Source organism: Mastigoproctus giganteus, chromosome 4, assembly GCF_048544385.1.
Source record: "Mastigoproctus giganteus isolate SK-2022 chromosome 4, ASM4854438v1, whole genome shotgun sequence".
NCBI lineage: Eukaryota > Metazoa > Arthropoda > Arachnida > Uropygi > Thelyphonidae > Mastigoproctus > Mastigoproctus giganteus.
In genome coordinates, this window is record NC_143578.1 from 108,167,038 (window position 1) to 108,189,026 (window position 21,989).

Consider the following 21,989-nt stretch of genomic DNA (forward strand, 5'->3'; position numbering starts at 1 on the left):
CTTCGTCTTCATTATCTTTGTCTTCGTTGCTAACAAGGTTTTCTAATCTTCCACTGAAAAACCATCATCTTCTGCATTCAATAAATTTCTAACATCCTCTTCATCGACATTTTCGAAACCTATTGATTGAGCCATCTGGATAACTTCATTTCTAATTTCTTGGATGTTATTTTCTTCTTCTAGTACAACTTCTGGCCATATTTTGCGCCAAACTCCATTTAAGCATTTCTTAGTGACTTCTTTCCAAAAACTATCAATGTTTTCAATTGCGTTTTTAATGGTACAGTTTTTCCAAAAGGTTTTAACTGTCATTTCCACTTTATCCTCTAGTTCAGTTAAATTGCTTAATGTTCGACGCAGATAATAAGCTTTAAATGATGCTATTACTCCCTGATCCAATGGTTGAATCAGGGAAGTTGTGTTTGCTGGAAGAAACAACTTTGACAGGAATGCATGTGTCCAACGTGTTAAGATCAGTAGGATATCCCGGAGCATTGTCTAACAACAAAAGAGCTTTTTCTTCAAAGTTGTTTTTTTTTGACAATACCGTTTTACTTCAGAACAAAAGTGGTTAACAAACCAACCAGTAAATAACTCCTTGGTAACCCACGCTTTTCTATTTGCTTTCCAGGTAAATTCAGTAATATTACAGGTAAATTCATTTTTATGTTACCTTTTAACGCCCTCGGATTTTCTGAATGGTAAACTAATAACAATTTTAATTTATAATCGCCAGACGATTTGATCCAAAGAATAACGTTAAACGGTCTTTGGCTGCTTTGAACCCAGCAGCTGATTTTTCTTCAATAGAAATGAAGCTTTTTGTTGGTAGCCGTTTCCAGAACAAACCGCTTTCGTCAACACTGAACACCAAATTTGGTGGAAAATTTTCACGTTCAATTATTTCCTTTAGTTTTTCTGGAAACTTATTTGCAGCTTCTCCTGTTAATTTTACACTATGAATCCTGGCCCGTATTTTAAATTTCTCGAACCAACCACGAGAAGCCCCAAAAGTTTCCGTAATTTCTTCAGTTTGTTTAGATTTCAGGTGATTAAACTGGAATATTTTTTTTTTTTTTTTGTTAAATGGGGCTTGAAATTGCGGACTTCGTTATATCGAAGCTTCGTTATCAGAGGTAACGTTAACCGAGGTATGCCTGTATTAAGAAAGTATATTAAGTAACTCTATATTAAGAAAGTTCCATATTAATGGTTCCTTCACTTTTCAGTTTTTAAACAAGGTTATATTGGCTATATATTCCATGACTGTCTGTGTCCCTTTCCTCCATCATAGCTTACCCCTTTCAATTTCGATATTTACGTTGCATAAATATAAGAATGGAGTATTATATTAACAGCATAAACATTTTATCTTTTTCAACAGAACTATTTAAAGATTTTAAAATTCAACTGATATACAGTGGTGCTCAAAAAAATTTAATCACCTATTTTTTAGGTTCTGTCTTTATATTGGTAGTTAATCTTTCAGAAATTACTGAATGAACATAAACAATACATATATGAAACTATTAATCACAGAAAAATTTACTTTTATGCCCTTATAGGTAAATGTACAATGAAATAAGTACTTTTCTCTAAAATAACAGCACATTACTTATGGTTCATATAATAACAAAAATTCTAGGAAAGCAGTGCTTTTTTCCCCTCCCTCATTACTCTGCCCATACTAGGATGCAAGGCACCTATATAACCAAAAAACACAACAAAATGAACACTAATACTTCGTTGGCTCTTCCCCTCGCTTTGATGACTTCTCTAAATTGTTGTGGCATTAACTAGATGAGATTCTGAAGATCTTCCTGGGAAATTTCATGGTACAAAAAATGGATTGGTGTCTCCTGCAGCTCTCTAAATATTTCTGGTTTCTTTTGCTCTACTGAAATACCCATTTTGTTCCAAACAATTTTCAATTGGATTGTGGTCTGGACTGTTCCCAGCCATATTATTGTGAATTGATTTATCCTTCAACAATTTTTGCACCTGTGGACAGTAGCGACAGTGAAATAAATAAAATTTTTTTAAATAAGAGTGCAACATTTCATAAATTTAAAACCTTTGCCAATTTTATGAAGTAGTACTTATAGATTTGGTTATGTGACATGTAGCAGAGTCTGAAAAATGCAATTGGCAACCTGTAATTGTGGGAACGTAATTTTGTCTCAGGAATGTCTTTGCACACCTCAGCATTCACTGTATCCTTCACAAATTCAAAACAACCAACTCCTCTATTTGAAATACAGTCCCATATCATTTGAGATGCAGAATGCTTCACTATGGAGACAGTACTTCAGGATGAAGTTCTTCTTATCATCATCTAACAGTCTGCTAGCCATCTGAAACATGCAAGTTGAATATTGATTCATCAGAGAAAATAACACATTTCCACTAATCCTCAGGGCAACTAGCAAACCCTTTTGCCCACTTCATATGCTGGGCTTTCATAAATTATTATTTTTATTTATTTTTTTTTTTTTTGGGCGACATTCTACTAATCTGAATGAGAAAAGGCATCTACATACTGTAGCAGTACTTGCCTTTACTCCAGTATCCTTCTCCTCCCATGCTGTTTTGGACACACAAATGAACCAGAAATCACCTACGCTGCAGAAGATATTCGTGGACGTCTACTTCCTTCCTTTTTGTTTAGACTGCCAGTTTCTGATCAATAACATAATAAACATGCCACTGTTGACTGGTTACAGTGAATCTTTTTAGCTATTTATTTTGTGTGTAGAATGTCATTCTGCAGTCAACGTAGCAGCAACACTTTTACTGCATGGTGTTAATTGTGAAAACTTAACCATTACAACAACACAGAATACTGGACTCCATATGCACTGTATTTATATTGCTGCTAGGGTGATGTAATCATGCATGGCACTTTCCCACCAGTGTCATGCAATAGGTCTCAAAAATTTGTGTGAAAATGGTGTCAAAAAATTTCACTGAAGAACAGAAGCAAAATCAGAAGAACATCTGTTGAAAGTTAGATGGAGTTCTTCCTTCAGTGAGTGATAACAGGTGATGAAACATGAATTTTTGAGTATGAACTAGAAACAAAATGGCAGAGGAAGAATGGCACACAGTAAATTCTCCACACCTGAAGAAAACACAAATGAGCAAATCCAGAATCAGATCAATGTTCATCTTTTTTTTTTTTTTTTTTTGATCAGCATAAAGTGTTTGTGTGTCAGGGTAAAACTGTCAACCAAACTTTCTGCTGAGAAAAGGGTACTGCACATTAGAACTTAAAAGGCCAAAAACTGGATTTTGCATTATGAGAATGCAACCTAATATTGCGCAGTGCCTGTTAGTTTTTGACTCCAGAAAAATTCTGTGCTCCCACAACCAACATATTTCACACAAATTTTTTCTTTTTCCAAAGATCAACAATCACCTGAAAGGATATCAGTTTGGAATGAGTGACAACATCTGGTGGGCCAAAATCGATGCACTGAAGGACCTAACAGAAGAAGGCTTTCAGAACTGCTTCCAGGGATAGAAGGGGTGCTAGAGACAATGTACAGCTTCCTTGGGAAGTTTCTTTGAGGGAGAGAAGTTTCAGTTGTAGAAAATTTTACAGTAACATTTTTTTATAAAATCAGTCTCATTAATTTTGTGACAGACCTCACATTTATGAACACATGAAAACGGTATATGGTGATGCATCCCTCTGAACTTCATAAAATTTTTGGGTTAAGCAGTTTAATTGTTTCAGAATTCATACAAGATAACCCCTGCTCTAATGAAAGTGATAACTCCAGAAAAGTTCAAAAAAATTAAAGGCCTGATTATGCAGGATAAACATATTGAAGTGTCTATAACTACCAGACCATGTGATATTTTTAAGGGGTGTTAGTACTGACCATTTTCCACGAATACTTGCCGTTGCAAAGGTCAGTTCTTGCGAGGTACCAAGAAGATAAAGAAACTACTAGATGGCAGTGATCACAGTATGCTGATGTAGGATTTACTCAGAGGTAATCAACAATCAGAACCATCAGGGATAAAAGGAAGGATTTTTGCTTTCGTAAAATTGACTACAGTGGTCCGAGACTTTTTTTTTTTTTTTTAATTCTATACAGTGGGACCAGCTGATGATTTTACGAACAGCAAATTCTAAATGGGAAGCATTCAAAGAATTAATCTTGAAAGCTACTAGGCTTTTCATACCAACTAAGAAATATTGTTCAAGGTTTAGGCCTAAATGTATGTCAGATGAACTAATGAGACATGTGGCAGAAAAAAAAAATGCATAAGATGCATATAAATTAACAGGTGACAGTGAAGTCTGTGGTAGATATAAACTGGTCTGTAATCAAGTCAGAAAGAAGGTTAGGCAGGCAAAAGCAGATTACGAGACATCTTTGGCAAATCATGCAAAGAAAAACAGCACAGAGTTCTTTACTTATGTAAACTCTAGAAGGAAGGGGATGAATCAGATTGGTCCACTTGATATCGATGGTTCAGCTGTTGATGAATCTTCTCAGGTAGATAACAAACTGAATGAGTATTTTGCATCTATATTTACACATGGAGTTATTCAGGGAGGGGAATGCCAGAGGTGTATTAAACTCTGGCAGTGAGCTAAATGATTTTGTAATAACTCCGAGCAAAATGCAGGAGAAATTGTTGAAGATAAACATAAAGGAAGACATCTGGGGTGGATGGGATCTATCCAGTTATATAAAAGAAGGCAGCAAAGGAAGTAAGCAAACCCTTAGCCATAATTATAAGAGCTTCCTTGGACTCATGGGAGGTACCCATGGACTGGAGATGTGTAAATGTCACCCCGATTTCATAAAGGAGAATCAAAGGATGACACAACTAATTACAACTAATTGTTAGTTTAACTTCTGTTCCTGGAAAAGTAATGAAGGCACTGGTTAGAGAAGCACTGCAGAATCATCCAGACAAGACTTCAGTTATAGTTCAGACGTAGCATGGGTTTGTTAAGGGGGAAGTCTTGTCTGACCAATTTGATTGGATACTGTGATATGGTCACAAAGGAACTGGATGCAAAGAATATTTTTGATGTATACTTGGATCTTTGGAAGGCTTTTGATACTATTTATTTATTAAAATGGGCATCAATGAGCACATCAGTCTTTTAGTTTTTACATTTTGTTTTTTAAATGTGGCCTCCCATGTCTATTCATAGTTTTTCCCACAGCACTAACATATTTTTTATTTACAAGCTTGTTAAAAACCAATTACTGGGTGTAACTATAAAAAAAATACATGCTCGTGTAACACCAATCCTGCTTTGACTTCAGTGTCAGTCTCATAGTGAAACCCATAAGTATGGAATAGTGTACTTGAAAAATAAACTACTTTGATGGCAAGCCTCTAATGAATGCCACAAGCCAGTGACTGACTGGAATGTCAAAATACAAATCTCTTGTGACACAATATCATAATATCATTGTTAGAACACTATCAGGGCCGGCAAAAAGCATGTTCGACTGGTTCTTTCGAACAGGGCCCCATGCTCAAATGGTCTAAATAATAAAATCATCTGTGACTTTTCCGAATTTGTCAACCAGCCAACCATCTTAATGTCTAATTACCCACATTATCGTCACTCCAAAAGTGCTTGCACGAGTTTACTTGAAAGTTGCTAGAAGTAAGTGGAGCGTATACTTCATTCTCAATGTGTGCTTTCATTTGATATTGAATGCAGGACATTGTTATACTCACTTTCAATATCTGTATTGTTTTTAACTTCCGGAGGTATGGAAATACAAACAGGGCCCTGCAAATATTGGGGCCTAGCCTGAACACTATACTCTCATTCAAAATTCTATATTGCTCCACATAGCGAAATATATTACTTAAGCCATGTTCATTTAAATTTTTGGACCAATGAGTGGGCTCTAATAACAAAAAAAAAAAAAAAAACTGGTAGGATACGTTTCCATCAGGATTCCTAGAAAATTGATTCAGATTGGGCTTGCATCAATGCATTGTTTAATCGAAGAAGCTGAAGTATCATCTCTTAATCATAACAATGAACTGTGTATCAGATCTAGACAGTCCAGTGATGATTCCACCCCTTCAAGAATTATAAGTTGCACCTCAACTTCAGAAAGTGTTCATTTTCTGAAGAAAAAAAAAGTGCAGCTTATATCTGGGCAAATGTGGCAACATTTAAGTCATTTTATGTTGAGGATTCTTCTGTTTTTCCATTGATCAAGGAGTTAAAAATATATGACCATGTGCATGTAATGGAAATATTAATAATTATAATTAAAATATCCTAATATTTTTGTTTCAATGCAGTGAAGTGAGCAGTTATTCCATAGTTCCTAGAATATAATTTATTTCCTAAAATTCATGAATGAATTTTGGAAATAAATTAAGGCATTGAAGTAAATAGAAATATTTATACACAATTTATATAGAATATATTTACTATTATTTATTACTAAAATTAATAACCATGAACTCCTTCATATTATTGTGAGCATTCTATTCAATTTTCTGTTGAAAGAGCAATTTTTTTTAATAATATTCATATCACTGGTCTTCGTAAACATCTCATTTACATAGACTAGTGATATGAATTTCTTTAAAATTGATTTCAAAATTCTTTTATTTTTGTCAGATTTCCCGATTATTCATTTTGAATAATGAACATATCAAATCATTTTCTTTTGATTATTTAGCCAACAACCTCAGACAAAGCAATAGCTAATCAGTTGTTATCTGTTGGCCGTTCCTGTACTACTCCACAAACCAGAGAAATATACTTGCAAACAAAATCTCGCTATACTCAAGAAATGAGACAAGAACTTTTGAGTACAAAATCTGATGATGCATCTATAGGTAAGTCCAGAAAGTTGGAAATATCATTCACTTACCCAATTCTGATAAATAATTTAGCAGTATATATGTATAGAAAAAATAGCCACATGAGTTGGGGGTATTTATATGATTGCCCAACAAGAAAGTTGCAGATGCTCTCTGGCATCCTGCTAAATTCTTCAATAATTGTAACTTCAGAAATAAAATTTGAGGAAATAAAGGTGAGTTAGAATTGTGTATAAGTACTTTAAATAGCCGTATTTTGATAGACAGAATGAACAATTAGATTTTAACAAGCTTTCATTATGCTTCCAATTAATGTGATCTATTCAGCACGAGGAATATTCAACTAACATGTGAAGAAGGAAATGCATCTGAATTGGTATTGAAAATATGAAATTGTTAGACGTTTACCATGTATGGGACAAAGGTGCTATTGCATTTATCAATAATCCACTTTCATAATAAGTGTGAAGAACGTGCGATTGGTCACAACATTAATAAGGAAAGCTGTGGTAAGAAAAAAAACATCAAGAAGTGCCGGAAACATCTAAGCCATTCGATGCACTTACGACTAATCACCAAAGTCAGCATGACAATGTTCCAAAAAAGCTTAGGCTTCTGTTTATGGATACATTTGTGTACTTTCAACAGGATGGTGCATCTCCAGATTTTCTCTCTCTAGCGTCTGTGTGGATATTAATACTAAATTTCTCAAACGATGGATTGGTCAAGTGGGGTGCTTTTGGATAACTCCAATGTCTCTAGACTTTTTTGTTTTGTTTGGGGGACACCTGAAAGATGGAGTATAGTCATAAACCACAAACAATGTAGAATTTGTGAGTGATGATAAAAGAGGACGCAGTTAAAATTACAGCCAACATGTGTACCACCTTATGTTGTTAAGAAATGATGCTATTCCTGGTTGTGGATGGACATTTTAAAAATCTGTTGTAACTTCTGTAATGTATCTAATTATTTTTATGTATTTAATGTATTTGAAACCATTTTTGGTTAATTTTTACTCAAACTCTGAGTAAAAACAGCATATCAAAATGTTTATACATAATTTTGTATAAACATTTTGATATGCTGTACACTTACCTTGTGTACAGCATATCAAATTTTGTGCACTTACCTTGTGTACAGGTTCTCAACTTTTAAGGAAAGTGAATGCACTCATATGCCACAAGAAATAAGAGGATAGCCAACTCACAGAAGATCACTTGTCTATGAGAGAAACTCTTGTGCTATTCAGGAGAGAGATCTCAGCTGTTCAGCAGTTATCTCAACACTGAGTTTTAAACCCCTCTAGTGCAGTGCTTGCTAATGCTCCACTTGTGGATATTTGATGCATGTTGGTTGTTACATATGAAAACCAACCCTAATTGTGAGGCACATGTTCTATTTACTGCAAACTGGTTTTTAGATGTTTTGCAATTGCTGCAAACAAAGGACTAAATTGACTTTTTTTTTTTTTTTTTGAGATTTAGTGGTTATACAACACTAAATGTGTTGTATAACCTCACTTTGACCTTTTATGTAGCTTTTGTTCGATATAATAATGTTGACAAGTTCAGAGTCACCTCAACTTGTCAACTAGAAAATTTTTAAAAAAAATCAAGTCAAGCACTTCCAAAATTGTGATAAAAATTTTTTCAAGTTCTACAATACTTAACAAATTCAACTTCATTTATTTCTGTGCTCCGCTCTTTGCCATAACATTTTAAGCAATAAATAAGAACCATCAATTAAGAAGGGCCAAACTTATTTTAGATAATTTTTGTTCCTAAATGATTCCAGTTTGGTTTGTCTTGACTGGAGCTCTTTAGCCCAGGCTGCTGAAGTGAACAGTGCTCATCAACTATGAGTGCCATTCCTATACTAAATGTAAAACCTATTGTGATTTGTCATACCCATATCATTAATAGAAATCAGAATGCAAGGTGGGTTAGATGTTAGTTTTTCAAAAAATTATTTGCCCAGTTTAAATCGTAAAGTCGTTTCACTTCCATATTATGTTATTACGAGGGCTGTTTGATAAATTATCTACCTAAGGTACTTCCCATAGTTATACTTCAGTGATTTATGATTTATTATGTTCCTACATATCTCAGCTTGAATCATACTAATTTTTATCCCATTATGTTTTTAGGTTGTGCTGCTATAACAGAAAGAAGGAAGACACCTGTATCAAATTATGGATTTGCTGAAATTGGAGCATCATTTAGTCATAAGTTTCTCACCAAAGAAGGAAATGGGCCAAAGGCCATTCGTGAAAAGATGGTGTCTGTGTGTGGCAGCAGAGCACCAGGTGAAATTCTGCTCAAAATAATTCAAGTAGAGTAGCGAGCCCATCGGAGATGATCTGCATCCAAGAAGGCCTGTGACAGCAGACACTCCAGAAATGTGCCAAGCTGTGGAAACCCTTGTGCTGAATGGCAGATGTTTAAAGTTGTCTAAAATCTCTAGAGAATGTGACATATCTGAGGAAACAGTTATAACCATCCTCCATGAACATTTGGGGATGACTAAGGTCAGTTCAAGGTGGATCCCCAGATTTCTGATCCGGAAGCAATTCAGAGTATGGTGTTGTGAGGAGAATTTAGAGCTTTATGGAAGGAATCCTGAAACTTTCAATTCCAGAATTGTTAAGGGTGATGAAACACGGATTCATCACTGGGATCCTTGAGACCAAGCAAGAATCAGTGCAATGGAAGCACAAGGATTCTTCTGCACCCAAAAAACAAAAAATTTCACACACAAGTTACACAACCTTTAGCTGGCAAGATTATGGCCGCCATTTTTTGGGAAGCTGAAGGAATTTTGTACATTCACCACTTGAACACAAACAGGCAATCATTGGGGAGTCATATGCATCTGTACTGTACAACCTAAGGGGTGTAATAAAGGGAAAACACAGTGGAAAACTTTCCAACGATGCGCTGTTTTTTCACGACAATGCACAGGTCACCTGCTGCTTTGAGAGACTGACTTTACTGAACTTACCCATCCACCTTACAGTTCGGATCTAGCCCCTAGTGACTATTTCCTATTTCGACAGCTCAAGAAAAGCGTATATGGATATCGCTTTGCTGATGATAATGAACTGAAGTCTGCAGTTTCTATGTACCTTCATGAACAGGACAAAGAATTTTATTTCTCTAGTATTTCCTCATTGCCAACAAAAGGGAAAAAGTGTATTGAAGTTCAGGGAAGTTCAGGGAGAAGATAGAGGCAACAACAAATTTTTGCCTCTATCTTCTTTCATTCATAGGTAGGCAAATAATTTATTGAACACCCCTCGTAGTATTATTTTTACATGTTATTTATGACATTCAAATTAATTGTTCAGACTGTGTTTGGTAATTTACTTTGTAGAAGTCTCTTCTGTGTCACTTCTTTAAAACGTATAGCCATAAGTATGTCCTATTTTAAAATTAGACATTGTTATTGTCTTCTTGATGTGTTGTGTAGTTTTTGCTCAATTTTTTTTTATAATAGATATGCAATTATTAGTTTATTGAACTTTGCAATATACGTAAAATTCCAGAATTCATAGTCTGTCACAAATTGTATGCAAATATATTTTAAAACTACTTTATTTAGTTAAAAAGATCTCTATACTTACTCTGTAATGTTCAATTCATTTAGCTGAGAAATAAAATGGCTACCACTAATCAAAAGGATCATTATTAGCGTTAGTAGTGGTATATGATGCAAGAAAGCAAGCTTATACAGCATCAGTACGCACACACGCACTCTCACAACCCATTTCACCTGTCCATTCCTTCCAAAAGTTTGTCTAGTTCTTCCTTGAATTTATTTAAGCTATCAACTTCCACAATGGCAGATAAGTTTGTTCCAGCTAAAAAATGGCTAAAAAACTCACTGGCTAAAAACAAATTTTTGCACATCCATTCTGCAACTGTCTTTCCTCAGTTGGAATTTATGCACCCTCAAGTGCATAAATTCCAACTGAGGGAATTTTGTATTTTTAATCTGAGAAAAATAAGAATCCTATCAGCATTGAGCTTGCTCAAACCATTCAAAGCCCTTAAACACATCAATCAGATCATGTTGCAGGTGCTTAGTCTCCAAATGCTGAACTGAATTTTGCAGAACTGAAGCCTTTGTTGGTAAGAGTGCACCTTTGTTCCACTCACCAATCTCATTGCCATTCTCTGTACTCATTCCAGCAGCTCTACTTCCTTCCTAAAATGAAGCCTCCAGACCTGTAAGCAGTACTCAAGGTGTGGCCTGACCATTGCCTTATACAAAGGGATAACTTGGGAATGAGGTTAACCGCATTTAGGCAATGAATTTTCAGCTCCAGACACGGATAAGTTTTTGATAAATTTCTGCTGCTTTATTGATCTAATTTTCATATTAAATTATATTCTATATAAGTAGTTTTATAGTCCTAGTCACGCTCCCTAGTTTATTTTGAATTTAGCTAGAGATTTTTTAGGTTACTATGTAGAACCTTTATCCATTCGAAACTTGCTGCCATTTTTATAGTATATTAGATTGTACAGTATAGCATAGCATATATCTCAAACTTGATAGCATAAAGTATAACTTAAAATTTGATAACATAATACATATCACAGGATTTAGGAATCTGTTAGCTTAGTGTCTTCTTCTTTGTCCTCGCCTTCTTCCCACGTTCATATGGGGTCGGCATTCCCTTCCTTAATTCTCTTCCTCCATTCCTTTCTAACCAGGGCTTCCTCTCTCCTTCATCGTCTCTCTTTCAAATCCTCTGCCACCTTGTCCTTCCATCTCAGCTTAGGTCTCCCCCTTTCCTCTAACCTATCACCTCCAGCTTTTCACGCCTCTTCCCTACATACTCCTCACTTCTTCGTTCCACATGACCAAGCCACCTCAACCTAGATTCCTGTATTTTTTTACTCAGAGGCCCCCACCTTAACCGTACCTCTAATGTAGTCATTTCTTAACCTGTCCTTCCTTGTCACACCATACATCCATCTTAGCATCCTCATCTGGGCCACTTCCATCTTCTTCTCCTGGGCCCTTGTAATCGCCCATGTCTCAGCACTGTACATCAATGCGGGTCTAACCACAGTTTTATACACTCTTCCCTTCATTCTACAATTAACTTTCTTATCACACAGCACCCCACTCATCTTTCTCCAGTTCAGCCATCCACATTGCACTCTGTGCTATATTTCTGCACTCAATCCTCAATCTCTCTCAGATACTTAAATCGATCCCAGATACTTAAATTTCAAAACAGATGGTAGCTTTTCCTCCTGCAGTTTTATAGAACTCTCAACTTCTCCATTCAATACCATATATTCTGTCTTTGTTCTACTTATCCTCATGGCTCTATCTTCCAGTGCTCTCCTCCATTCCTCCAATTTCTTCTCTGCCTTTTCTTAGGATGGTTCGCACAGTACAATATCATCCGCAAACAGCATACTCCATGGTGCTCTACTCTTCACTTCTCTCACCAACACATCCATTACCAGATCTGTTAGCTTAGTGTAGTGTTGTGAATTGATCAATTAAATTGAATTTAAACGGAAATCATGCCCGAGACCAGAGCAATAAAGCAACGGGCACAAAGTAGTGGGAGTGCTATGGCTTGGGGGAAAACCGAAGGGCATTGGCACATTATTCTATAGGCAAAAAAAAAGACATGTGCCAAGGGGCCCGATCAGAGGGGCCACCAAAAGGGGTCATTTATCCGATGTATTACAATCTAAAAAAATGTGCAACTTTTGAATTGTATACAGACCTTTCTGGAACATGACATGATCTAGCAAAGGAGAATGTCTTTTTGTGTGTTAGCTGCAGAGTACGAAGAAATTAGGCACCAACTCAATGTTCTGATGGGCATCTATGAGAGTTTGAGAAGCAGGGTAGATGACCTCAAAGGAATTAAAATGGGAGATCCATCAAGCTCTCAGCTGCCAACCTCACTGCCAGATTGTGTATCAGGCTACACAGCAGCTAAGAGTAAGAACGGGTGTATATACTTGATGTTCACCATTGCTAGGATTATAGTAAGTAAATTTGATGAATTTGAAGTGCTTGTGAAAACAAAGGCAGATAATGTTGGTATATCAGAGATGTGGTGTCACACACATATAAGGAATGCAGAATTTGAATTTGGGAAGTACAATGTGTACAGAAAGGATAGACATGATAGGATGGGAGGAGGGGTTATGCTGTTCTTTAGGAAACAGAAAATCAAAGGTAATACATCCATTTGACCTAAGTGGACAGTGCAATGTTGAGTCAGTTTGGTGTGACATAAAATGTATACAGACCTTTCTGGAACAGGACATGATCTAGCCAAGGAGAATTTCTTTTTTGTATGTTAGCTGCAGAGAGTGCGAAGAAATTAGGCACCAACTCGGTGTTCTGATGGGCGTCCATGCGAGTTTCACGTAAACCACTGGGAAACCAAAAATGAGAGTATATTATAGGCCTAATGACTTTGATGAGTACAATGAATAACTATACAGAGAAATAGTTCGCTAGTAAACCAGAATGTCTCATATTGGGGTGTGTCACTTGCATACTAGTAAGACTTTTGTGGATTTATTGGATGATTGTTTTCTACAGCAGCATGTTCGAGAGCCAACCAGAGGGAGTAATACCCTTGATCTGATTATCAGTAGTAATTATTCATACATTAAGAATCTGCAGATAAAGGAATTACTTGGGTGATCACAACATCACTCAGAAGCCTGTGGTAGATATAAACTAGTCTATAATCAAGTCACAAAGGAAGTTAGGCAAGTGAAGGCAGATTAAAAGAAATCCTTGGCAAAGGATGCAAAGAAAAACAGCAAAGACTTCTTTACTTAAGTAAATTATAAAAGGAAGGGGATGAATCACATTGATCCCCTTCGTGTCGATGGTTCAATCGTCGATGATTCTGCTCAGGTAGTGGACAAACTGAATGAGTATTTTGCATCTGCATTCAGACATGAAAAATTCTATGGGGAAGAAGAGACCAGAAATTTATCAAACTCTAACAGGGAGCTAAATGATTTGTAATAACTGAGAATAAAGTGGAGGAGAACTTGTTTAAGTTAAACATAAAGTCACCTGTGGTGGATATGATATATACAGTTATATTAAAGGAGGCAGTAAAAGAAGTAAGCAAACCCTTAGCTATAATTATGAGAGCATCCTTGTATTAAGGGAAGGTTCCCACCGATTGTAGATTAGCATTAGTTGAGGCATATGATGCTTTTATTTAAGCTTTCAGCTTCCACAACAACAACAGATGGAAGTCTGTTTTACCAATCAACTACCCGCAGGCTAAAGGCAAACTAAACTTCCACACATCTATTCTACAAGTGTCTTTGCTCAATTTAAATCTATGCCCCCTCAGGTTCTTAATCTGAGCAAGTGGATGTATCCCATTAGCATTGAGCCTACTCAAACTATTCAAGGCCTTATACACCTCAATCAGATCACCCCACAGGTGCCTAGTCTCCAGATGCTGCAACTTGCAGAACTTAAGCTTTTCTTTGTAAGTGCACCCCTTTGTTCCTCTCACCAATCTTGTTGCCCTTCTCTGTACTCATTCTAGCAACTCTATATCCACTCCTAAAATGAGGCCTCGATACCTGTATGCAGTACTCAAGGTGTGGCCTGACCATTGCCTTATACAAAGGGATAATCACCTCCTTGTCTCTGCCAGAAAAATTCCTATATATCATTAACAAAATTCCATGACCTGCTCTGGCAGCCAGTCTGCACTGCTCAGAAAACTTCATATCTGACTGCACAATTACCCCCAGGTCTTTTTCATTTGCCACCTGAGTGTAGCACCACACAGTTGGTACGTTTCTCTTGGGATACTGCTTTCCATATGTAGTACTTTGCATTTGTCAATGTTAAACTTCAGTTGACACTTCTCAGCCCATCTTCCTAACTTTTCTAGATCCTGTTGCAGTAGCATACTGTCTTTACTGTCATTAACAACCCTGCCCACCTTTATATCATCTGCAAACTTGGACGTTAAGCGTGATATACTTTCATCGATGTCATTAGTCTCTATAGAGCAGTGTCCATTTATTACCCCTCTCTACCGTCTCCCACTCAACCATTCCTTTATCTATTGCAGCAACTTCCCCTTAATTCTATACTGTGCCAGTTGGTACAGCAGTCTTCCATGTGCAAGGGTATCAAAAGCTTTACTGAAATCCAGGTATATGATACCAAAATTATTTTTTGCATCCAGTTCCTTTGTGATCACGTCATAGTATCCAATCAAATTGGTCACACAAGGTTTCTCCCTTTACAAACCCATGCTGTGTCTGAACTATAACTGCAGTCATGTGTAGGTGATCCTGTATCACCTCTTTAGCCATTATTTTCCCCAGAACAGAAGTTAACCTAACAGGTATATAATTATTTGTGTCAGCCTTTGATCCTCCTTTGTGAATTGGGGTCACATTTGCACATCTCCAGTCTGTGGGTACCTCCCCTGAGTCCAAGGATGCTCTCAAAATTATGGCTAAGGTTTGCTTACTTCCCTTGCTGCCTCCTTCAATATAACTGGATTTCATCTGCCCCAGTGCCTTTTTTATATTTAACTTCAACAATTTCTCCTTCACTTTGCTGTCAGTTATTACAAAATCACTTAGCTTTTTGTTAGAGTTTGACAAACTTCTGGCATTCCTCTCCTTGAATAACATATCTCATAAATGCATAATACTCATGCATTTTATCAACTACTTGAGTAGGATCATCAATAGTCGAACCATCTATGTTAAGTGGACCAATCTAATTCATTCCCTTCCTTCTAGAGTTTACATAAGTAAAGAACTCTTTTGCTGTTTTTCTTTGCATTCTTTGCCAAAGATTTCTCTTAATCTTCCTTCGCCTGCCTAACCTCTTTTGTGACTTGATTACAGACTAACTTATATCTGCCATAGGCTTCTGTGCCGCCTGATAATTTATATGCATCCCATGTATTTTTCCTCTCTGCCATGAGCCTCATTAATTCATCTGACATCCATCCATTTAATCCTGAACCTTCAACAATATTTCTTAGTTGGTATGAAAAGCCTAGTAGCCTCCAAGTAGCCTCCTTGATGGCTTCCCATTTAGAATTCACCGTTCGTAACAACATCAGTTGATCCCACTGTATAGAATTTAAAAACTGTCTGAGACCACTGTAGTCATCTTTACGAAAAATAAAACCCTTCCTTTTACCCTTAATGGTAATTACATCTTTAAGTAAATCTCACATCAGTACACTATGATCACTGTCACCTAGTGGTTACTTTATCTGCAAATTCTTAATACAGTCCATTCCGGTTATTTGGGATACATCGGGACTGGTGCATTTTGGCCCGATTAAGCGGCTGCCCCAATTATCCAAAGTTTCATGTAAATAGTTAAAAATACAATTCCCCCTCCCTTTACAATTGGTTCACTATACAACCAAATCACGTTACGACGAACTCCACATAGTAAAGTACCGTTCACTATGTGATGTTCAGTAAGCATCGGTCATTGTGATCACGTTTGTGAATTGAATTTTAACAGCAATTCTAATTAGTGAAAATAGGAGGAATATTATCCACAGACTATAAAAGTAAAGATATATTAAGCACAAATTTAACCTTTATTACCTTACCAATTAAAATATTAAATGATACGTGATAATTGGAATAATTAATACGTACTGTAATATGTACATACTAACTAGTTGACATTTCTGTTCACTGATATTTTGTGGGTGGGGGTTAAAATTTAAAACAGTAAAAGATAAGCAATCAATAACAAAGAACACGGCACACACAAATTACAAGTAACACAATACGCACAAATGAAAACGGAGTAACAAGTTACAAAGCTTTAAAAATAGGAATGAAGAGAAGATCTGAAAATAAATTTTTGTTTATATGATTGAAGATTTCATGGAAGTGTAAACTCATTTCACCATAATAACCCACAGAATTCCAGCTGTCGGTATTATCACAAATTCAGTAAGATCGAGTTTACTGTCCGTTTATGGTACATTTCACTAACAGAAAAGCCCAATAAACAGGTGACTGCTAATCGTTTTTACTGTTTTATGGTTGTGGCCTCCAGAATTTCAACCGAACCACGTGGTATCGTCGGAGACAATCGTAGGGTAATCTCCAGTGCTGCAATCTCCTGCCCCGATTAAACGACATGGTGTCCCAATTAAGCGAAGTAAACCCTGGCTATTTTCTCGATTGGTTATTGTTTTTTAAGATTTGCCCCAAATAAACGGCTGCCCCGATTAACCGGTGGCCCAAATAACCGGAATCCACTGTACACGAATAATCACTGCTGACAAGATCAAGGGTATTACTCCCTCTGGTTGTCCCCTCGAACATGTTGCTGTAGAAAACAATCCTCCAATAAATCCACAGAAGTCTTGCTAGCGTGTGAGTGATCAAATCACAAGTTCCAGTCAATATCTGGAAAGTTAAAATCCCACATTACAAGATATTCTGATTTACTGGCCCGTTGTATTTCTCTGCACAACTGTTTGTTCTACTCATTAGAGCTATAACACACTCCTACTCCATTTTCCCTTTCCCAATGTTTGTTACACCAAACAGACGCAACATTGCAATGTCCACCCATACAATGGGTGGACATTGCAAAATTGCACTTCCTTAGATTGTGTTTCTTAACTAACAGCATAATCCTTCCTCCCTTCCTACTCTCTCTCTATCCTTTCTTTACACATTGTACTCCCCAAATTCCAATTCGGCAATCCTTATATCTGTGTGATGCCATGTCTCTGATATCCCAACAATATCTGCCTTTGTTGATTCCTTCATCAACACTTCAAATTCATCGAATTTATTTACTATACTTCTAGCATTGGTGTAAATGCAAGTATACATACACATGTTCTTACTCTTAGTTACCCTAACACAGCCCATATATTTACTTGTTCCTTGATGACTCCCAGCAGCTCTTGAAATCCCCAGCAACTTGCTTTCTAGGCTGCTGCTCATTACAATAGAAGCAGTGCAAGAATCACTTTCGCCTCTGCCTGCGGCTACTGTTAATCTTTTATATGTGAAACTAGCAGTTTTCCGACCCACATAGCACTGCCTCGATAGGACCATCAAATATTTTCTTGCACTCTTTCTATTTAACTGTATCTCATCCCTATAGCAGTAGTCTCTCCTATTAGCAAGCACAGACCACACTGAAAAAAAATTCTACCTCATGAGCCATGCACAATCTCTTCGAGGCCGAATTGATTGACAAGGCTCTCATCATCTACTCCCTCCTGTCGTGTCTGTGCAGAATTCCAGGCACTTTCAAATTTAACCCTACCTGCATTTTTTTCTGCATTGACCTGTACTTGTTAAGTAAATCTGCAGATCTCTTACTCTTAAGGTCATTAATGCCAACGTGAAGAAAACAATATCACCTTTTGTGCCCTTAAAAGTTATCTTCTCTACAACGTCAACTTTTGGCCCTGACAGCATTACCCTGGTCCTGTTCCGTCTATCCTTTTTGCATAATATATTCCCCGTCTCCCTGACAGTAGAGTCACCAGCAATAACTAGTTCCTGTGGGACCAGCGCATTCTGCCTTGGAGGTTGCCAGTGAGAGCTCATGTCCTGTTCTAGAAACGTCAGTATACATTTCACGCTTCACACTTTTTTTTAGACTGTGATACGTTGGAGAATCGCTCCCCTTCGGTTCTCCCCTGAGCCACAGCACTCCTGTTGCTTTGTGCCCATTGCTTTGCTGCTCTAGTCTGGATCATATTTCCGTTTAAGTATAATTTAATTAACAATGAAATTTAATAAGATTAATAAATTTTACCGATTAATTGATAATACTATACTAATCTAACAGATTTCTAATACAGTGCTATGTATTTTGCTATCTAGTTCTACATTAAACTTTATGCTATGGAGTTGGGGATTTATGTTACGCTATTCCGTATTGTATAATAATGGCGGTAAGTTACGAATGTGAAATCTACGGACACTAAGTATTAACTTTCAAAATCGCTATCTAAATTTAAAATAAACCACGGATCTTGACTAAAAGTATAAAGCTGCTTATAGAAAATAATTTAGTATAACAATTTAGTCAATAAAATGACTAAATATAAATAAAAACTTAGCGTTTGCCAGAGCTGCAAAAATCTTGGCCAACACAGTAATAACCTTGTCCTTGGTAATAACATCATGGAAATGTATCCCTGTTCACAAAGGGGGGGATCTAAGGGTGACATGAGTAATTACAGATCTGTTAGTTTAACTTCTGTTCTGGAGAAAATAATGGAGTCACTGGTTAAAGAATTGCAGGATTATCTAGACAAGACTGCAGTAATAATTCAAAAACAGCATGGATTTGTTAAGGGGAACTCTTGTCTGACCAATCTGATTGAATACTACTATTTGGTCACAAAGGAACTGGATGAAAAAGATAATTTTGATAACATATACTTGGATTTCAGGAAAGCTTTTGATACTGTTGCAAATGGAAGATTGCTGTACAAATTGGAGAATGTGGAATTAAGAGCAAGTTGCTGGTATGGGTAAACGGATGGTTGAGTTTGAGAAGACGAGTAATAATCAGTGGACACTGTTCTTCATGGACTAATATTATTATTGAAGTTCGGTGTTTGGCCCATTGTTGTTTTCCTTATTTATCAGTGATATTGATGAAGGTATATTGGGCTTAATGTCAAAGTTTGCAGATGATATTAGCTTTAGTAGAGGCATATGATGCAAGAAAGCAAGCTTATGCAGCATTGGCCAAAAAAAAGAAACGCTCCCATTTCACCCCTCAGTTCGATTCAAATACCTGTCCAGCTCAGCCTTAAATTTATTTAGGCTATCAACTTCCACAACAAAGGATGGAAGTCTGTTCCACCAACCAACCAACCAACTACCCGCTGGCTAAAGGGAAACTTCCATACATCTATCCTACATCTGTCTTTCCTCAATTTGAATTTATGCCCTCTCAGGTGATTATTCTGAGCAAGTGGAAGAATTTCATCAGTATTGAGCATGCTCAAACCATTCAAGGCTTTATACACGTCAATCAGATCACCACGCAGGTGCCTAGTCTCCAGACACTGTAATTTGGAAAACTTAAGCCTTTCTTCGTAAGAGCAACCCGTTGTTCCATTCGCTAATCTTATTGCCTTTCTCTGTACTCGTTTCAACAGCTCTACATCCTTCTTAAAATGAGGCCTCCAGACCTGTATACAGTACTCAAGGTGTGGCCTGACCATTGCCTTATAAAAGGGGATAATCGCCTCCTTATCCCCGCTAGAAAAATTCCTGTATATCATTGACAAGACACCATGAGCTACTCTTGCAGACCGTCTGCACTTTGCAGAAAACTTCATATCTGCCCTGCACAATTACCCCTTTTTCATTCTCCACCACCGTCCGTGTGGTACCACAGAGTTGATACGTTACTCTGGGATTACTGCTTCCCATGTGTGGTACTTTACATTTGTCAATGTTAAACTTCATTTACCACCTCTCAGCCCATCTGCTCAACTTTTCTAGATCCTATTGCAGCAGTGTACTGTTATTAGTGTCATTAACAACCATGCCAACCTTCGTATCGTCTGAAAACTTGGACATTAAGCCTGATATACCATCATCAATGTCATTCATGAATACAAAAAACAACAATGGGCCCAACACTGAACCCTGAGGGACTCCACTAATAACATTAGTCCATGATGAGCAAGGTGTGGCCTGACCATTGCTTTATACAAGGGGATAATCACCTCCTTAACCCTGCTAGAAAAATTCCTGTATATCATTGACAAGACACTATGAGCTACTCTTGCAGACCATCTGAACTGCTCAGAAAATTTCATATCTGCCTGCACAATTACCCCCAGGTCCTTTTCGTTCTCTACCACTGTCAGTGTAGTATAGTCAGTCCTCGTATAGCACGATAGTTGTGTTCCTAGAAACCCTTGTGCAATATAAACAACAGGCCCTATGGGAAAAATAGGGTTAGGTGCCGACCTCACAAGATTGCACACACATTTGTAACCAAAACATTACCAAACACAATGAATAATCATAATAAAATACTTACGCATTTTATTACGACTATTACGTAATAAAATATTGCTAATGCTTTTGCTTCTGTCGTAAGCAAACTTGTTCTTTGTTTGATTTTCTATCCAAACAGATGACAGCTGTTCCATCTCTTCCAATTCTTTGTGTCTTGATCTAATGGATTTTTAGCATTAGCAAAGGCACATGATGCAAGGTAGCAAGCTTATATAACATCAGCCAAAAACACACACACACACACACACACACACACACACACACACACACACACACACACACACACACACACTTCAGTTGTTCCTGCTATGAAAGTTTTCATTTTCTCTGCATTATTTCTATTTCTTGGCGTTGCCTCATTTAGACCTATAGCACATGCAATATCAGATGGGTTTTCATTTTTCTCAAAGCGTTTCACAATTTCATATTTTTTTCCTCTATCGACACAGGCAGATTGGCCATAAGCTGTCCATAAACGCTAGTATGAGGCCTCTACAAATTTTCCTAGGTAAGAATTTTTTTACCCAGTCTCCCTTTGTTTATTATTATTAGCCAAATGATGCAAGGAAGCCTAAGGCTTATGCTGCACCAGCCAAAAAAATTCCCAAGTTACCCTGAGAGAGAGAGGGAGAGAGAGAGTGTCAGAAGTAGAAAGGAATCACCAAGAAATAGAAGAATGATGATATCCGGCTCAGGACACTGGGTGTGCCAAGCCCATACTCACCAGATGTGAGTCCCCGGAGGTTTATCAATATTGCTTTTCTTTTTCTCACTGAATCTGTAGTGTCTTCATCAGGATGCTACCTTTTTACTCATTTTTAAGAAAAAAGCACAATTACGAAAAGAAAAGGCACATTTGATACACATAAACAAAGCTGCATGTGTGTAGCAACTGAATAAACAATACTATAAAGGCAGAGATACACTATGAACACCTCACTAGCTCACATTTTACTAAAGCACATTGCTGGAGGTTACTGCCATAAAACAATTTCCAGTTGCGTTTCTGCTAGTAAACTCGATCTAATTGCATTTGGGATAATATCGAGAGCTGGAATTGTGGGGATTTTTACGTTATTATAGTGAAATGTGTTTCCCCTTCAC

The 21,989-nt window shown here is 37.0% G+C and overlaps 1 protein-coding gene across 2 annotated transcripts in view; it reads left to right on the forward strand.

Annotated features, from left to right (window-relative positions):
* Nucleotides 1-21,989, forward strand: part of Use1 (Vesicle transport protein Use1) — a 128,850-nt gene that overhangs the window by 55,721 nt on the left and 51,140 nt on the right. For both annotated transcript variants that reach the window (XM_090371726.1, XM_090371727.1), the window contains one exon: nt 6,690-6,849. In XM_090371726.1, the coding sequence (XP_090227852.1) occupies nt 6,690-6,849 (160 nt within the window). The remainder of the gene's footprint in view (nt 1-6,689; nt 6,850-21,989) is intronic.